Below are 20,838 nucleotides of genomic sequence, written 5' to 3' on the forward strand. Positions count from 1 at the left end.
GAATTGCTATGCTGCCTTGCACATGGGGTCGAGAGGCTGGGTCGGCATGCGTGTGTCGGAATGCTGAACTCGATCCAAAATGAGCTGATACGTGATCCATTCACCCAAGCTCTAAAACCGGATGAATTATGCTTGCGCGTCCACCCCATAGCCCTTGCAGACGCTCTCAAACTCGCCATGGAGAGAGAAATCGCCACTGTGGCGGAAAGTGGGTCTGTTGACGCCAGCAGCAACTCCAGTGGGTCTGTAGACGCCAGCAGCAACTTCAGTAAGTCTGCCAATGAGTCTGCCGACGGCACCATCTTCCTGTCCAGGGGTCTGCCGACGCCACCATCCTCGCTCCGATGCGTCTTTCGCCAACGCCACCATCCTTGTCAACAGTGGCTGATGCTGTACTTGAGGGCATTGTTCAGCGGCTTCGAAACTGCAATAAACCTCCACAGAAACCAGGGCAGGAATTTTGAATCCAAGGTTTTCACTTCCCTGTGTGAAAGATTGGACATGGAAAAGAGACGACCAACCCACTTCCATCCGCAAAGTGATGGACTAGTAGAGCAGTTTAACCTCATAATTCAGCAGCAGCTTGCCATCCTCCCCGCCAACCTGCGACCAACATATTGCGCTAGTGCTGATGGCCTCCTGTTCTCCAATTCAAAGTTCCACAAGCTGCAACCCTGCTCTGTGGATGTTAGATGCACACCGGGACAGTTGGCATTTGATAGACCACCAGCAGCACAGTGGATCAACCAGGATTGGAGTACGGCACAAGCAACAGGATCGGTTGGAGGCGGCACATGCCTTCGCCCGAGACCAGTTGGAGAAGGCTGGCTTGAGGCAAAAGTGGAACCATCACATGTGTACCAGGTGACAGGACTTCAAGCCGGACGAGCTGGTCTGGGTGTACACGCTCAGAAAAAATAGGGCATTGCCCCAAGTTGGACAGTCATTAGGACACTCTGTGGAGGGTGCTTGAGAGGTTGTAAGAGGTAGTTCATAAAAAAGTCATAGTGACCTCTATGGGCCGAAAGTTTGAGACCATTTTTAACCCTACAAGGGCAGAGAAGTTCCCCTCACCAGATTGCACAGGACGGTTAGTGAGTCAACGTTCCCCAAATTCCATCATTCCCTGTTCAGCTTTATGCAATACCGCCTCAGTGATCAAAGGTCGCGGCATTCCAATGTTGCTTTCTCCAAATTCTCTGAACCTTTTGAAGATATTATGGACCGTAAATCATGAAATCCCTAAACTCCTTGCAATAGCTCATTGAGAAATGTTGTTTTTAAACTGTTGGACAATTTCCTCACGAAGTGGTGACCCTCGCCCCATCCTTGTTTGTGAATGACTGAGCATTTCATGGAAGCTGCTTTTATACCCAATTATAGCACTCACTTGTTCCCAATTAGCCTGTTCACCTATAGGATGTTCCAAATAAGTGTTTGATGAACATTCCTCAACTTTCTCAGTCTTTTTTGCCACTTGTGCCAGTGTTTTTGAAACATGTTGAGCTAATATTAAAAAAAAAAAAAAGTTTACCAGTTTGAACGTTAAGTATCTTGTCTTTGCAATGTATTCAATCTCATATCTCCTCAAACATACAGTCATGTATATCATTCTGGAATCGGTTGCCATCTCACATTAATCTCTCACAAAGTAAATTGCCATTCAAGACAGCTTTGAAGATAAACACCTATTTTAGCTGCACACGTGACATAATTTTTAAATACTGGGTTTAACTAACTTTTTTGTCATGTGTGGTATTTTTCCTTTGTATAATATTTGGTAATGCATGTATTCTTTGTTTTTTGCTTTGTATGCTCCTATATGGACCCCAGGAAGACTAGCAGTCGCCTTGGCGTCAGCTAATGGGGATCCATTCAATAAACAATAAACAATTGAATATAGGTTACAAAGGATTTGCAAATCATAGTATTCTGTTTTTATTTACGATTTCCAATTCCCCTCCTATTGATGTCAGCAAGATGAGTTAACAAGACCTCACAGACCGGAGACTCTGCCACGGAGAAATGGGAGATCTTGTGGGACATCATGCACCGCAACTCCTTGGCCATCTTCGGCAGGAAAACCTCAAAGTCAACCGACAGGTTTTAAGCCAAGCCTACTGAGATGGCGGCACCGGTCATTGAAGCCAAACTCGCCGCTCCAGCAGAATAAAAGCACTCACCTAGCGAGAGAAATCTGTTCATCCTCAAGACGCTGTGCCAACGAATATGCTCTGTGAAAGCATCCAGACAACAGCTATTACAGCGAACATCAGAAGGACGTATGACGGCATCAAGATGGCAATGGGATCAGAGCAGAACAAGACAGTTCCCCTTAAATCCACCACTGGGGAAGTCATTACAGACAAGGGGAAACAGACGAAGACATGGGTACAACACTATTCAATCAATCAATCAATCAATGTGTATTTATAAAGCCCTAAATCACAAATATCTCAAAGGACTGTACAAACCACTACGAGTACGACATCCTCGGAAGAACCCACATAAGGGCAAGGAAAACTCACACCCAGTGGGCAAGGAGAACTCACACCCAGTGGGACGCCAGTGACAATGATGACTATGAGAACCTTGGAGAGGACCTCATATGTGGGCACCCCCCCCCCCCTCTAGGGGGGGGGGGGGGGTCTCGAGTGGGTCTAACATGATACTGTGAAAGTTCAGTCCATAGTGACTCCAACACAGCCGCGAGAGTTCAGTTCAAAGCGGATCCAAGACAGCAGCGAGAGTCCCATCCACCGGAAACCATCCCAAGTGGAGTGGGATCAGCATCGTAGAGATGTCCCCAACCAATACACAGGCGAGCGGTCCATCCTGGGTCCCGACGAGCGGTCCATCCTCGGTCCCGACTTTGGACAGCCAGTACTTCATCCATGGTCATCGGACCGGACCCCCTCCACAAGGGAGGGGGGGGCAGAGGAGAAAAAGAAAAGAAGCGGCAGATCAACTGGTCTAAATTCCGATCTCTGCTCCTGGCAAAATGTTGTGTCGACCGCAACCATTGATGCCATTAAGTACCCGCCAATCGTGTAAGAGCTCAACACCAAACTGAGCACAGGGGAACTTAACAGGGCCATTAACAGCTTGACCTCAGGGAAAGCCCCAGGTTCCCCCTGACTTGACTAAGACTACATGATGGCTCCCAATGCAGGAAGACAGGGCTGGAAAGAAGGAGCGAGTACTTTTTGTTCCTATCTGTCTGACCTGTAACAAGTGACAGGTGTTTGGACTTTTCAGCGGCGTCGTAACATTGTGCAAAAGGAAGTTGTACTTTTACAATAAATGCTTCCCTCGTACTTCTTTAAGAATTGAGTCACACTTTTTTTAATACCGATATATTTTTTTTCGTAATCATGTTTTTGTTTTTGCAATGTCACCGTTAAAACTTGATACGACAAAACTTGACAAGTGTGTTTTCTCTTCAGCCGCGTGGAAATATAACAAAGTCACCAACCTGTTGTTTACATCTTGTACAACATTATATTCTCTTATAGGTTATTAACACCACACTTTATAGCATAAATGTGTGAAATGTGTTGTTGTATTTTTTCATAGCCTCGCCATCCACGCTCTGATCTGCCTGCCGCTCATCTTCTTTGTCATTGTGAGGAAGAACCCGTACACATTCACCTTGGGCATGGCTCAGGCCTTGGTCACCGCACTGATGATATCCTCCAGGTTAGCTTCTTAATCATATGACAAGAGTACTGAAATGAATCATAATTCCAATTATTGTTGTTCAAGCTCCGCCACCTTGCCTGTTACGTTCCGCTGTGCTGAGGAGAACAACCGAGTTGACAAGCGCATCACGCGCTTTGTGCTGCCGGTGGGCGCCACCATCAACATGGATGGCACCGCGCTCTATGAGGCCGTTGCCGCAATCTTTATCGCACAGCTCAATGACTACGCGCTGGACGTGGGGCAGATTGTTACCATCAGGTAAAAAGAAGCTAACCAATGTTGAAAGCAACAAGAGGACTTGTCATTTTGATTGTTTAGCGAAATCCAACTTTTTAAACATTACCTTAACATAGAAGCTAATCATTGACGTTATTTCATGTCACACAAGTGTAAAAAAAAAAATAAAATCAACTGCTGCCGATAGTAATAATAAGACACTTAAGCGTAAGTTTAACCATAAGAAACGTATATAAACTGGTCATTGACATTCTTTCCTGTCATGAGAATGTAAAAAGTTAAAGTTAAAGACTGTTACTTACGAAAATCAACTAATTGCATGGAATCTTAACAATAAACAACAATAAATGTGCTAATAATTAATAGTTATTTTTGTCATGAAGTAACCCAAAACATGCATTGTAGGCTTAACAATAATTAACCACACGTATAATGGCAATTTTTCACTATTTTAACGTGTCTAATTGTCATGCAGGTGTAACAAAAAAAAGTAACTCCTGTAAATAGAAACAGCAATAAAACGTGCAACCATTATTTGAACACGAATTGTTGACGCGGATGATGACAATGAAATCTCACACAATGTTTTTGAAGTGGAAAAAAGAAGTTGACCAATATCATTATTCCTTGCAGTGCAAGTGTAAAAAGAAGTTTACCAGTAAAACACTTGTGTCTTTTGAAAATAAGCGACAATATTTATTTTAATGTGTTTTCAATGCGAAGTTCATTCTGTTCAAACCAATAAAACGATAAGTATGCTGACAATATCTCACTTTTTCTGCATTATTTTGTGCTGCCTCCCATGAAAAGTTGCTCATTAACATGCAAGTGTAAGAAGTTACCTGGGGATGTAACAGTGCAATATTTCAAAGTTTTCCCAATAAAACCGAGACGTGTGATGGTATCGAACAAAACGCTGGTGAGTGTAGTTTTTACATCTCCCAGAATCCTCTGCGCAGCGTGGTTCTAGCAAGGTGGGGGGCGTGTAAGGCTTAAGTGAAGTGTGTTCGTACTAGTGGGAGATAAAAGGAATTGTTTTTTTGGACATAAGAGCTGTCCATAACTTGTCGAGTTATGTTGCTGACAAACAGACAAACAAGCCCAAGCCACAACGTAACTTCTTTGGCTTAGGTAAGAAAGTCTGCTTTCTGCCAAACGCAACTTTTGTTTCGAGCGTTCCTACACTATTATTTGCACTTAGAAATACTTGTTTGTAGTAGTAAATATGATTTACACATTTTAAAAATGTGTTTGTGTTAAATTGCAGTTAGTGTGTTAATCCTAAACATTCCACACACTTCCTTTCACACTGTGGCATTTTTACCAAGTTTTTTTATTTTGGACATGTACCCCAATAACATAAAACCGTGGCCTCAATTCTGTGATAATATTGTACCATGAGATATGATACCGTTACATCCCTAAAGTTAGCCAATGTTCTTAGTGAAAAAAATAAAACGGCACGCATGGTGACAATTTTGACATTCTGACAATGTGACCCTTTATTAAACATGCAAGGCTAATAAGTCCAATAATCACTGCTAAAAGTTGAAGAACAGTTTTAAAAAAAACTGCTCACAATAGTAGCTTTTTTAAACACTATCCATTGTCGCTATTTAAGTGTAATAAGAAACTAACCTTTTTCACAAAAAAACATAATTTTCCAATGAATGTTGTAAGAAAAAAAATATTTGTGGGTTGATCGATTGGTGCGTATTTTCTTTTACAAAAGGAGCTTAACCACTTTGTTTTTTAGCATCACAGCCACAGTGGCCAGCATCGGCGCTGCCGGGGTTCCAAATGCTGGGCTGGTTACCATGGTGATCGTCTTGACTGCGGTGGGATTACCCGCCAGCGATGTCACGCTCATCGTCGCTGTCGATTGGCTGCTGTAAGTGCGTGCCTTCACACTTTTTTCCGTAGGAAACAGTAAGAACTAAAAACAGTCAAATCAAGTCAAAACATTTTCTGTTGCGCAAGCGTAAAAATAAGATAACCTTTGTATTACAACGCTAGATTATGTGAAATAAGCATACTTATCCTTTGAGGACTTTTACATAAGTGGAGATGTTGACCGACAAATGTAAAAAAAAGGTACAAAAACAACAACAACATAAATAGACATGCTACATAGTCACTGTTGCCATGGAGGTAACTCTCTTCACATTGGTCCGTTCTGTTCTTCTTCTTTTATTCACGATATCCACGTCAGCCGTATTGTATTGTTCAGCAAGGACAGAGAGTTGTGTATCGCCCTTAATGTGAAGTTGCGGTATCTTCTTCTTCAACGGCGAGCACAACCATGCAGGTAATTCCCCCCCAAAAAACTTTTTAATTCATCCATTCATCCATCCATCATCTTCTTCCGCTTAGCCGAGGTCGGGTCGCGGGGGCAGCAGCCTAAGCAGGGAAGCCCAGACTTCCCTCTCCCCAGCCACTTCGTCTAGCTCTTCCCGGGGGATCCCGGGGCGTTCCCAGGCCAGCCGGGAGACATAGTGTTCCCAACGTGTCCTGGGTCTTCCCCGTGGCCTCCTACCAGTTGGACGTGCCCTAAACACCTCCCTCGGGAGGCGTTGGGGTGGCATCCTGACCAGATGCCCGAAACAACTCATCTGGCTCCTCTCTATGTGGAAGAGCAGCGGCTTTACTTTGAGCTCCCCGCGGATGGCAGAGCTTCTCACCCTATCTCTAAGGGAGAGCCCCTCCACCCAGCGGAGGAAACTCATTTCGGCCGCTTGTACCCGTGATCTTATCCTTTCGGTCATGACCCAAAGCTCATGATCATAGGTGAGGATGGTCGTTAATTCATTAACGATGAAAACGTTGACCATACAGTGTTCGACTGAGCAGCTAATAAAGAGGAGTGTGTACTTTTATCGACACTCCACTAAGGGTCACTAAATCAGGCCCTTGTCTTCATTACAATTATATGCTGATCATCAAAACGGCCACAATAGAGGAGAAGATACAAATGTATTAAACAGCACGCGCATCGTGATTTGTCAACACTTTATTTTGCATTTTATTTTAAAGGAGGACATATGATGGTTGTGCGTGTGTGTCCCAACATATTTGGACCCACACAAATAAGGAATATTACACTTAATGTAAAGCGCTTTGAGTCACTTGAGAAAAGCGCTATATAAATATAATTCATCCATCCATCCATTTTCTACCGCTTATTCCCTTTCGGGGTCGCGGGGGGCGCTGGCGCCTATCTCAGCTACAATCGGGCGGAAGGCGGGGTACACCCTGGACAAGTCGCCACCTCATCGCAGGGCCAACACATTTCAATTCAATTCAATTAATATATATTCAGCAATTTCCTTTTATAATTCTATTGCTGCTGGATGACTTAAGGGGCTGATTACAATAAACAATTGATGCGTTTTGGTGTCTGTTGACGTTTCTTTGAAATGTTTTTATTTTTTTTATTTAAGAAACATATTACTATGATATATCTCGACAAAGGAGTTTGAAAAGATGTCTTTCGCTCTGCATTTTCTTGCCTTTGAGTCATTACAGACGCACGAATGCGCTAGTGATGCGATCCACAGCCTCGCGCACAGATTTAGGTGTCAGCTTGCGTTTTTTTGTGTTGTCTAAATTGCGATTCAGAAAAGGTGTTACAGATTACAGATTGCGTGCACTCAGGTGCCCGCATGACGACAGGAATGTAGAGAAAACAAGAGTGTTCCCCTGGTGATGCCCGGTGTAGTACACACACAAGTCTCATTTAAATAAACCGGTCTGCACCACTTTTCAATTGCACACACAGTCTTAGTAGATCACATGCAACAGGCCCACGAATAGCACACACTATTTATATTGTTTGCACACACAGTCTGAGTAAATCACATGCAACAGGCCCACTTATAGTACACCCTATTCCTACTGTTTGCACACGTAATCTTAGTAGATCACATGAAACAGGCCCACTAATAGTAAACGCTATTCGTATTGTTTGCACACGCAGTCTTAATAGATCAGATGCAACAGGCCCACTAATAATACATGCTATTCTTATTGTTTGCACACGCAGTCTTAGTAGATCACATGCAACAGTCCCACTAAAAGCACACACTATTTTTATTGTTTGCACACGCAGACTTAGTAGATCACATGCAATAGGCCCACCAATAGTACACGCTATTCGTATTGTTTGCACACGCAGTCTTAGTATGTGCTATTAGTGGACATGTTGTATGTGATCTACTATTTTTATTTTTTGCACACGCAGTCTTAGTAGATCAGATGCAACAGGCCCACTAATAGTACATGCTATTCTTATTGTTTGCACACGCAGTCTTAGTAGATCACATGCAACAGGCCCACTTATAGTACACCCTATTCCTACTGTTTGCACACGTAATCTTAGTAGATCACATGAAACAGGCCCACTAATAGTAAACGCTATTCGTATTGTTTGCACACGCAGTCTTAATAGATCAGATGCAACAGGCCCACTAATAGTACATGCTATTCTTAGTGTTTGCACACGCAGTCTTAATAGATCAGATGCAACAGGCCCACTCATAGTACACCCTATTCCTAATGTTTGCACACGTAATCTTAGTAGATCACATGAAACAGGCCCACTAATAGTAAACGCTATTCGTATTGTTTGCACACGCAGTCTTAATAGATCAGATGCAACAAGCCCACTAATAGTACACGCTATTCTTATTGTTTACACACACAGTCTTAGTGGATCACATGCAACAGGCCCACTAAAAGTACACACTATTCTTATTGTTTGCACACGCAGTCTGAGTTGATCACATGCAATAGGCCCACTAATAGTACACGCTATTCGTATTGTTTGCACACGCAGTCTTAGTATGTGCTATTAGTGGACATGTTGCATGTGATCTACTATTTTTATTGTTTGCACACGCAGTCTTAGTAGATCACTAGCAACAGGCCCACAAATAGCACACACTGTTATTATGGTTTGCACCCGCAGTTTTATTAGATCACATGCAACAGGCCCACTAATAGCACACGCTATTTTTATTGTTTGTACACGCAGTCTTAGTCGATCACATGCAACAGGCCTACTATTAGTACACACTATTTTAATTGTTTGCACACGCAGTCTTAGTAAATCACATGCAACAGGCCCACTAATAGATCACACTATTTTTATTGACTATAATTAGATATTTATAATTCAATACCACACGCTTAGGTAAATCTGGCCCTACAATCATTGTAACTTCCACGATTAGTGTATGTTAATAATTACTTCTAGTGCGTCTGCCTCACAATACGAAGGTACTGGGTTCGATCCTGCACTTGGGATCTTTCTGTGTGGAGTTTGCATGTTCTCCCTGTGACTGCGTGGGTTCCCTCCGGGTGCTCCGGCTTCCTCCCACTTCCAAACACATGCACCTGGGGATAGGTTGATTGGCAACACTAAATTAGCCCTAGTGTGTGAATGTGAGTGTGAATATTGTCCGTCTATCTGTGTTGGCCCTGCGATGAGGTGGCCACTTGTCCAGGGTGTACACCGCCTTCCCCCCGAATGCAGCAAAGACAGGCTCCAGCACCCCCGCGACCCTGAACTGGACTAGTGGTAGAAAAGGGATGGATTAAGTTAACTTAATTCCTTGATTAAAAAAAAAAAACGTTCCCAAGTAGTTTGAACTTTAGAAATTAGGTGGATATATTTTCTTAACAATAAAAACTTGTTAACGTTCTTTATCGTCAGGTAGGTGCAAAAAGAAGTTAAGCATTGTCAGTTATAACAATTAAACATTTTTGCATGATTTTATCAATGAGAGATGATTAATATACTGACAACGTCTGACTTTTGAAAACATTATTCAAATGTAAAAAATAGCTAACAATAATGTTGTTCTTAAAAAAACATGTTCTTCAAGCAATCGTTACGTTAAAGGGGTCATATTATGATTTTTTTTCTACACCAAAAACACTTGTTTACATAACATGCAATGGACCTTTGGTCAAAATGTTGCATAGACTTTGTTTTACAGTTTTAGCACTTCTACATGGAGTTTACTGACAGATATAATTTCTAATTATTGCTTGGATCTTACCGACGTCACGTTCGGCTCACGTCCCGACCATTAAATTTGGTCGTCAAGCTAGCTCCGTTGTCAATGGCTAATAGGCACCATTTAGCCTTTCACACAAAAATGTCTTATGCTCGTGCTGTTTTCGGCTGTATGAATAGTTTTAATCACGAAAAGGATAAACCTTTCTTCAGAGTTCTTGGAGAGGTAATCAAAAAGAGTGGAAGAGTGCAAGATTTTACGAAACAACGAGAAAAGCAGCTCACACTCCAGTCCAAGACAGCAGTGTCAAAGAATGCATTAATTTGCAGTGATCACTTCATTAAAGGTTTGTTTGAAATACCTTTAGCATTTAATGTTTAGTATTTAATATTTAGTATTACCTTAATGTTATTTGTATTTCTTAAACCCGTTTGCTTCAAGTGTTTCAAAAAGAAAAAACTTGGCAAGTCTAAATAAAAGCACACACACAATGTTGACACCTATAGTTATATTTTGATAAACAATCATAAATGAATCTTTCAGCACGTACACAATCCATCCATCCATCCATTTTCTACCGCTTATTCCCTTTCGGGGTCGCGGGGGGCGCTGGCGCCTATCTCAGCTACACAATGTTGACATCTATAGTTATATTTTGATAAGCAATCACAAATTAATCTTTCAGCACATACACAATGTTGACTTCTATAGGTATTGTGGAAGCTCTTTTCCTGACCACCGAGTTTCATTGTTCCAAAGACAGTTTTTATTCTCATGCAACCATGTAGGGATTCCTTTCAGCAATATATTCTTGGGATTTTCAGTCTGGCTTGTCTCTGTACGTGTGTCTTTCTCCGGGAAGCCGTCCGGCCGCGCCTACTCCTCCCACCAAGTGCCCACCGTGTGAAGTTTTGCTCGCAGGTCTATGATATATTGAATTTCGTTTTTGCTGGAGCTTGGACCCTCCTCCCAGTTTTCTTTAAATATGTCCAAGACCCTACGCGGCTTCCTGCCATATAATAATTTGAAAGAGGCAAACCCTTTGGAGGCCTAGGGTACTTCCCCAATTGCAAACAATGGGGGCTCTTACCATTTATTCCAATTTGGTTTGTCCTTGTGCGTAAAATTACAGGTCATGGTTTTCAGCATCTTATTTAACCGCTCCACCAGCCCGTCAGTTTGCGGGTGGTATACGCTGGAGCGGATCACTTTAATTCTCAATAATCCGTATAGTTCCTTTATCGTGCGTGGAAGGACGTGCCCTGGTCAGTCAGGGATTCCGACTCGGGAGATGACCTAAACGGTGCTTGCGCTACACTCTTTGCGGAGATGGAGCGCAGCGGCACTGCTTCGAGATAACAAGTTGCGTAATCGGCCAGGACTAGCACAAAAAAATATCCCCGTGTGCTAGGGTGGAATGGTCCTATGATGTCCCTACCAATTCTTTCGGAGGGGACCTCCATGAGTGGTAATGGGCGCAAGGGTGCATTGGGGGTGGCCACAGGATTGACCAGCTGGCAGTCCGGGCAGGCAGCACACCAGCGGCGCACGTCTGCCCGGCCAATAGAATCGTACCATTACCTGATTGAGTGTCCTATCATACCTCATGTGGCCAGCCATGAGGTTGAAGTGCGCCGCCTGGAAAATCATTTCTCAACGGTGTTTCAGCACTAACAACTACATGATTTCCTCTCCTGTCTAAGTGTCACGGTTCACTTGGTATAATCTATCCCTAACGATTGAAAAATGAGGAAATACCCGTGCTGTTCCCGGGCGCACCAGTTGACTGTCGATGGAAGCCACCTGGTCCCAGGCCGCGTGCAGAGTGTCATCCCATGACTGCTCGAGGAGGAAATCCTCCGTAGGGTTCCAGTAGGGGTCCAGGGAGACTTCTTGTGAAGCCCCCGCTGGTTCCCCCTCGGCAGTGTTGGATGAACCTGCGTCGCCACTGAGAACCGCGCGGATATTCCCCTGTCCTACGGGCCGTGAACACACCCTTACACATTGTGTCACTAGTTGGTTAAACCCTCGCCAATTTGTACCCAAAATTACGTGGTGCGTAAGGTGCGCACTTACAGCAACCTTGACACTATGCTTTTGCCAATTGTACAAAATTTCCAATGGCACCAGAGGGTACTCGTGCACATCCCCATGATCACATTTAATTCCCACCCGTGCTGCCTGCCTCAAAGCCCCGGGTCGAACCAGGATCTGGCTGATCATGGACTGCTCGCTGCCTGATTCCACCAGTACGTCTCAGCCCGGCCGGATCACCTGCTTCACGGACCTCCGTGGGTGGAGGTGAAGCAGGTGACCTGACCGTCCACGCCTGCCTAGGCGTTTTAGGGGCCGTCTGCATGGGAATTACCATATAAGTAGCAGCCGGGACCTGCGGAGAAAGACCAGAGGGAGAGTCACTTGCGCAGCATCTTGGAACCGGTGATGCCTCCTCTTTCCTTGGCACGCTTGGTCGCCGCTGTGTGGGTGCCGGTCGTGCCTCGCGGTGCACTGCCAGGTGGTCATCAGCGAGGGTCACTGCCGCTGGCAGGTCTCTGGGCCGGTGATACCAGACCCAGTTTGCCGTCCGCGCAGGGATTGCCTCCAAGAACTGTTTGAACACCAGCCATTCCATCACCTGGACTTCCCCCTGCCTCGGCTGCGGCCAGCGCGTCACCGCCTCTTGGAGTCGTTGAACGAGCACGAACGGGTCCTCCGTCTCCAGGTGCATTGTCGTCTGGAACCAGCGTCGGTGGTCTTCAGCGATGCGCCCGGTCCAGCACCGCCCTCCTCAGATCCGGGAAGTGCGCCTCGACCCTCTAGCAGTGGCAGGAGCCGTACACCCCATTCTTCTCTTGGCCATGCGCACGCCTCCGCCGTGGCCACAATAATGTCTATAAATGCATGGGGGTCCTCCTCCCCCATGCGCTGTATGGCAACGGCCGCTTCTGTTGGCCGTGCTGCTCCCAGCGCTTGCAGGATTTGGCCCTGCTGGGCCACTTGCTGGAGGACCGCGTCCATCTGTTGGTGGCTTGCCTCTATCACCACCGCGAGCACGCTCGCAAGAGCCATCAGGGGGTCGGCCTCTTCCGCCTCAGGTGGTCCGGCCATGTTGGGCGCCAAATTGTGGAAGTTCTCTTCCGGTGGGTCCTCCTGACCACCAAGCATCTCTAGGCCAGCCCGTTTCTTTGTCCCAAAGAAAGTTTTTATTCTCATGCAACCATGTAGGGATTGCTTTCCAGCAATATATTTTTGGACTTTTCAGTCCGGCATGTCTCTATAAGTGTGTCTTTCTCTGGCTCCCACTCCAACGTCTCTCCTCCCGGTTTGCTGCTTATACAGAGCGACAGGTGATTAGATAATAAGGCCCAGGTGGGCCATCTATGCACCTGTCACTGACTTCAGGCACAACCCGCCTCGCTGCAGGCCTGCAGGCCATGCCCCCTTCTACAGTTATATTTTGATAAAGAAGGGGAAAAATATGTTACTCGTAAACAGCGCATTCAACAACAACAACAAACAACATGGCAGAAGACGTGAACCTAAATCATGAAATACAACCTTACCTGAGCAAAAACGATGCATATTTCTCTGGGAGAGTCTTGATACCAATTTCTTTGACCCAGCCACACACAAAGAAGTTGTAGAGCTCCATGCTTTTCCTGTTTTTTCATGTAAAATGGCGTCTGGAGCACAATCGTTCCACATGTCTGAGAACGCAATGACGTATAATCCTTGATATCACTCTGCAAAAAATTTTTTTATAAAGTATAAAAATCTCTTTCATTGCATGGTTTGATTCTGCTTTTTGCACAAAAACTTAAACTTATTTTAATACTCAGATAGTTTGCACGTTGCTTGCTGTACAAAGGCCATCTTGGCTTGGTCAACCACCAATGTTTATCATTTCAGGGAAGAAGTCACGTGACAGAATACAAGCAATTGTACTAGAAGTGGCAACCGTGGGAGATTCTAGCATTCATATGCATGTACAAGCCAGTCTGCTCCACAAGAGGATAGAGAAAAAGAAGGAACTTCTTGACTACAGCTGAAATAAAATGGCGGACTCACGCAAAAGTTTTATCATACAAACCCCGTTTCCATATGAGTTGGGAAATTGTGTTGGATGGAAATATAAACGGAATACAATGATTTGCTAATCCCTTTCAACCCGTATTCAATTGGATGCACTACAAAAACAAGATATTTGATGTTCAAACTCATAAACTTTATTTTTCTTTTTTTGCAGTTAATAATTAACTTATAATTTCATGGCTGCAACATTTGCCAAAGTAGTTGGGGAAGGGCATGTTCACCACTGTGTTACATCACCTTTTCCTTTAACAACACTCAATAAACGTTTGGGAACTGAGGAAACTAATTGTTGAAGCTTTGAAAGTGGAATTCTTACCCATTCTTGTTTTATGTAGCGCTTCAGTCGTTCAACAGTCCTGGGTCTCCGCTGTCGTATTTTACGCTTCATAATGCGCCACACATTTTCGAAGGGAGACGGGTCTTGACTGCAGGCGGGCCAGGAAAGTACCCACACTCTTTTTTTTATGAAGCCACGCTGTTGTAACACATGCTGAATGTGGCTTGGCATTGTCTTGCTGAAATAAGCAGGGGCGTCCATGAAAAAGACGGCACTTAGATGGCAGCATATGTTGTTCCAAAACCTGAATGTACCTTTCAGCATTAATGGTGCCTACACAGATGTGTAAGTCACCCTTGTCTTGGGCACTAGTGCAGCCCCATACCATCACAGAGGCTGGCTTTTGAACTTTGCGTCGATAACAGTCTGGATGGTTCGCTTCCCCTTTGGTCCAGATGACACAATGTCAAATATTTCCAAAAACAATTTGAAATGTGGACTCGTCAGACCACAGAACACTTTTCCACTTTGCATCAGTCCATCTTAGATGTTCTCGGGCACAGAGAAGCCAGCGGCGTTTCTGGATGTTGTTGATAAATGGCTTTCCCTTTGCATAGTTGAGTTTTAACTTGCACTTACAGATGTAGCGACAAACTGTATTTAGTGACAGTGGTTTTCTGAAGTGTTCCTGAGCCCATGTGGTGATATCCTTTAGAGATTGATGTTTTGTTCTTTTATACAGTGCCATCCGAGGGATCGAAGGTCACGGTCATTCAATGTTGGTTTCCGGCAATGCCGCTTACATGGAGTGATTTCTCTAGATTCTCTGAACCTTTTGATGATATTATGGACCGTAGATGTTGAAATACCTAAATTTCTTGCAATTACAGTTTGAGAAACGTTGTTCCTAAACTGTTTGACTATTTGCTCACGCTGTTGTGGACAAAGGGGTGTACCTTGCTCCATCTTTTCTTGTGAAAGACTGAGCATTTTTTGGGAAGCTATTTTTATACCCAATCATGGCACCCACCTGTTCCCAATTAGCCTGCACACCTGTGGGATGTTCCAAATAAGTATTTGATGAGCATTCTTCAACTTTATCAGTATTTATTGCCACCTTTCCTGACTTCTTGCTGGCATGAAATTCTAAAGTTAATGATTGTTTGCACACACAAAAAATCAGTTTGAACATCAAATATGTTGTCTTTGTAGTATAATCAACTGAATATGGGTTGAAAATGATTTGCAAATCATTGTATTCCGTTTATATTTACATGTAACACAATTTCCCAACTCATATGGAAACGGGGTTTGTATATGGAAATATCTTCTTCCGTAACTAAGGCAAATAACGGTGCTAAAGCCTCAAATTCCAAACAGCTCAATTGAATGAACTTTGGAAGAAGGCAAGATTGTTTTATAAATATCTCTGTCATGCTGCTATGGTTTGATTTAAATTTTCAAGATTTACGTAGATCCCAAAGACACTAAAACAGGTACCAATTAAGTCAGAAAAGTTTTGCATAGTAGGTCCCCTTTAACAATCAAACTGTCAATATGTTGACTTACTTTTTAAGTGTTATTCAACCAAAAACAGCCTTTATTGCCATGCAATTGTAAAAAAAAGCAAATTTTTTTAGTCCTTACTAAAAAGTACTTTTACGCTATTATAATAAACATACTGTACATTAGTGGTACCGGGCCGTGGCCCGATTGGTACCGGGCCGCAGAAGAATTTTTTATTAATTTTTATAAATTAAAAAAAATTAAATTGTTTTAATTTTTTTTTTATTTTTATTAAATCAACATAAAAACACAATATACACTTACAATTAGTGCACCAACCACAAAAACCTCCCTTTTTCATGACAAAAACGTCCCTTGTTCATGACAAAGAAAAAAAAAAAAGGCGCTTCATCCATGACCATGTGCCCCCCCCCCTCCCTCCCTCCTCCACGAAGGAGAGGGGGGCAGAGCAGAAAAGAAACGGCAGATCAACTGGTCTAAAAGTTAAAGTTAAAGTACCGATGATTGTCACACACACACAAGGTGTGGCGTAATTATTCTCTGAATATGACCCATCACCCTTGATCACATCCTTGGAGATGAGGGAAGCAGTGAGCAGCAGCGGTGACCGCGCCTGGGAATCATTTTTGGTGATTTAACCCCCAATTCCAACCCTTGATGTTGAGGGGTCTATTTAAAGGTTAGAGTATACAAATGAGTTTTAAAAATGGGACTTAAATGATTCTACTGCGGTAGCATCTCTAACTGTTACAGAGAGGGCATTCCAGAGTACTGGAGTCCGAATAGAAAACGCTCTATAGCCGGCAGACCTTTTTTGGGCTCTGGGAATCAGTAATAAGCCGGAGTTTTTTGAACGCAGATTTCTTACCAGGACATATGGTACAATAAAAGCAGCCAGTGCAGGTGAGCCAGTATAGGTATGATCAAACTTTCTTGTTCTCGTCAAAAGTCTAGCAGCTGTCAAAAGTAATCTTTTAATGCTAGACATGGGGAGACCTGAAAATAATATGTTACAGTAATCGAGACGAGACGTAATTAACGCATGAATGATGAACAAATTATAGCGATATTACGGAAAAGAAAGAAGGCCGTTTTAGCAACAATCTTGATGCGTGACTCAAACGAGAGATTTGGGTCAAAGATAATACCCAAATTCTTTACCGAGTCGCCTTGTGTAATTGTTTGGTTGTCAAATGTTAAGATGTATTGTTAAATAGGTGTTGATGTCTAGCAGGACCGATAATCAGCATTTCCATTTTCCTAGCGTTGACTTGCAAAAACTTAACGGACATCCACTGTTTAATTTAATTAAGACACGCCTCCAGCTGACTGCATTCCGGCGTGTTGGTCAGCTTTAGGGGCATGTAGAGTTAGGTGTCATCAGCATAACAGTGAAAGCTAACACCCTATTTGTGTATGATGTCACCTAGCGGCAGTCCTGTTTTCGTCATGTGCTTAAGGCCGATGATAAACAAGTCACGGACCACAGATGGCCCCTGTGCCGCACTTTGGGCAAGCCAGCTGTAGCAGCTAACTGTTAATGGCCACTATAGCCTTAATACTGTAGTGTATTTCACATATGGGACGCGGGTTGTCTTATGTCAGCACCGGAAGTCCTAAAATCAGCTGTTCACCTGGCAGGGGTTTTTGGGGATGAATGGGGAAGTCCTTTAGCTGCAGTCTTGTTTTATCATATATTGCTGCCTTTTGCACCTGTCAATGTTTACTTTTATATGCACATTAAAGCAACATAAAATCCTGACTTTGGAACAATGTTCACGGACTCTAGTATTTGGCTCTCTATTAGATGCAATGGTTTTCCGTATTGGGATCATGATTTTGGTCCTAACTAGTTCACCGGTCCTCATATGGAAGGTACTTTTGCTTGTTTATGTGTCAAGAAGGGTAAAAATACAAGAACACACACACACATTCAACTATATGAAGAAATGAATGCATGGTTGAGTACAGAGGAGACATGGTAGTTAACACTATCACAGGTGCCATCTGCACCAGGTCATCAGACCATGGCCACCAGGATGTGAAGTGAATTGTGAATTATATTTATATAGCGCTTTTTCTCTAGTGATTCAAAGCGCTTTACATAGTGAAACCCAACATCTAAGTTACATTCAAACCAGTGTTGGTGGCACTGGGAGCAGGTGGGTAAAGTGCCCAAGGACACAACGGCAGTGACTAGGATGGCGGATGCGGGAATCAAACCTGCAACCCTCAAGTTGCTGGCCCGGCCAGTCTACCAACCGAGCTAAACCGCCCCGACGTAAGATGCTGACATAAAGATGGCTCCCTCTGTGGAACGTTAAAAAGATAACCTAAAAACCTTAGTCCCGCTAAAATTATGTCAACAATAAATAATGTGTATACTGACTGAATCTGACTTTTTTGGTAAAAACTAGTTACCTATCGACGCTTACTGGCTGTTTTTGCCGTTTCGTCGCAGGGACCGTTTCCGCACCATGATCAACGTTCTTGGCGATGCGTATGGCGCCGGCATCGTCCAGAAGCTGTCCAAGAGGGAACTCGAGAAGATGGACCTGACATCGGACGTCACCAACCCCTTTGCCTTGGAGGCCACTCTGGACGAGGACGAGGATGAGTGCGAGAAGAAGTCTTATGTCAACGGGGGCTTCACGGTGGACAAGACCGATGCCATATCGTTCACCGAGACGTCGCAGTTTTAAAAACAACCAGCATCTAAAAGTGCCAAAAGAAGCACCTAGTGTCAGCAATAGCAGCTTTCATTACAGTACTTTCTGACATTTGTAGCCATTTAAGTGCTTCCTTCCTCCTCTTTTGATACAACTTGATTTGACATGAACAATGTCCTACAGTATATAGACAACATAATATACTATGTCATGCACTGCTTGTATTCTATCTGTGCTAAAGCCACAAAGAAATGGCTTTTCGCAGCGGGTTGCATGACCACAACAAAGAAGAATCGAGTCATTAAACACTGTGAACTTTCATGACAAGAAGAAATTGATGTGTTCTCATGAGAATTGAACGGAACTTCCAAAATCATCCTGGAACCGGCTCCAGCTGTCACCCAAATAGGAAAAGTTGTATTGAACATGAAAGGATGAATATTTATTGTTTTTAATGATTTAATTAATTCAGTTAAGTCTATTTGGAACCCGGAACCCAAATCTATCCTATATTCCAGCTAATTTTGGGGGGGAAAAAATTGTCATGGGAACATGCCTAAGCGATAACTGAACCTTTTTTTTTTTTTTTTTTTTTGTTAAACAGCACAACTTGCACATTTACGGAGAACCATTTTTGGTTCTGGTTGAAAAGAAATCATCTCTACACAGACAACTGAATGCTCATGAATGCTATCTTGTACAACAAATACGACAGTAGTGACTTGTTCTAGGCCCACACTGTTACTCCAACTACACATGTGAAGAGCGTCAAGTCAAAAGAATTAATGTATTCACCCACAATCATATGAAGAATAAAAAAGTCACTTCTGAAGCAAAATAAGTGCAATACTTGGCAGCTATGGGAAGATGGGCTACAATCATGATGGTGTTGATAAACACTGGATACTGGTCAATCAAATTAAATACCCCCCCCCCCCCCCCCCCCCCCCCCCCAAAATAAAGAGGTAGATTAAATTCACTGAAAATGAAATGCAAATAATTTTAACTGACTTTTCTTTGGAAAAGTAATGACAAACATGTCCCAACATGTCATCAAGTGTTTGGGTAGCTATTAAGCATGCACTAAACAAAAAATGTATTTACAGATTATGAGGGGTTTTTTTTGGAAAAGTAACAGCAAGTCCCGAAAAAGTGGCGCACTGTGTTCTGTGACTGATTTGATAAATGTCAGCAATGTGTTTCACCATTATAAATTAAACAATCTAAAAAGGATGCTAGTAGCAGCAAAGAAGAAAAAAGATTATTTATTCTTTATTTTCATCTGCTCAAAGGCAATAATATTTATTATATACGACGGTTGTCTCGATACCAATATTTTGATACTGGTGCCACCAGGTACCACTGCTTCTAAAATGTAAATTAAAAGTGGTAGATGTCTCCTGTATAGCTAAACACGCCAAATGTACCACCAGTGATCCCCCCAAGATAAATGACTGAGTCTTCATCGTGATGCCCCGTATAGTACACTCACTAATACCACATGCTATTTTATAGACTGCACACGTTGTTTTATGCGCGGTATTTGGATCTTAGTGAAGCCCATAGTCTCTCCAACGTGTCCCCAGTCTTCCCTGAGGCCTCCTGCAAGTTGAACGTTACCCCAAGACTGCCGAGAGAACTACCGATCAGATGCCTGATCCACCTCATCTGGTTCACCTCAGTGACGAGGAGCAGCAGCTGTACCACCAGTTCCTCCCGCATGACAAGACTTCTCACCCACTCTAAAATGTGGCTAAAATAAGTATCTTGTCCTTCCAGTCAATGCCCAAAGCTCATGTACATAGGTGAGGGTAGGAGCATCGATCGGCTTTGTCTCTTGGCTCAGTTCCCGAGTCACCATGTTGCAGATTCTGCATCAATGTATACCTCGCACCAATTTGTCTGTTGATTTCAGGTTACATCCTTCCTTTAAAACCCAAAGATCCTCCTCAACTTGGTCAAGGATAACTGACCCAGAGAAAGCACTCCACCTTGAAGGACTTGAAGGTTCTCACTCCCATCCTGGCCGCTTCGCATTCAGCTGCAAAGCGGTGCAAAGAGAACTGAAGGTCACGACTCAATGGGGCAGCAGGACCACATCATCCGAACACGGTTGAATCCCCTTTCCAAGTACACAAAACACACTTAGGGCCTGATCTATTAAAGGTTGACCTGCATTAAAACCTGATGGCACACACCAAGCTGATCAACTAGGCTTGTGCGATTGCGTGTGACATGAGCAAAATAGCGAGCGCAATGCATTTAGCAAGTGTGTCTTCATGTACATTATATACAGAATATATGCTGATTATCA

The 20,838-nt window shown here is 43.4% G+C and overlaps 1 protein-coding gene across 1 annotated transcript in view; it reads left to right on the top strand.

Annotated features, from left to right (window-relative positions):
• The window catches only part of slc1a1 (solute carrier family 1 member 1), a 56,252-nt gene extending 36,887 nt beyond the window's left edge, over window positions 1-19,365 (top strand). Inside the window, exons 9-12 of the mRNA XM_061913859.1 lie at window positions 3,577-3,699; window positions 3,766-3,960; window positions 5,696-5,830; window positions 18,317-19,365. Coding sequence (XP_061769843.1) covers window positions 3,577-3,699; window positions 3,766-3,960; window positions 5,696-5,830; window positions 18,317-18,557 — 694 coding nt within the window. The 3' untranslated portion in view covers window positions 18,558-19,365. The remainder of the gene's footprint in view (window positions 1-3,576; window positions 3,700-3,765; window positions 3,961-5,695; window positions 5,831-18,316) is intronic.
• The last annotated feature ends 1,473 nt before the right edge of the window (window positions 19,366-20,838 follow it).

The sequence above is a fragment of the Nerophis ophidion genome, linkage group LG10, assembly GCF_033978795.1.
Source record: "Nerophis ophidion isolate RoL-2023_Sa linkage group LG10, RoL_Noph_v1.0, whole genome shotgun sequence".
Classification (NCBI taxonomy): domain Eukaryota; kingdom Metazoa; phylum Chordata; class Actinopteri; order Syngnathiformes; family Syngnathidae; genus Nerophis; species Nerophis ophidion.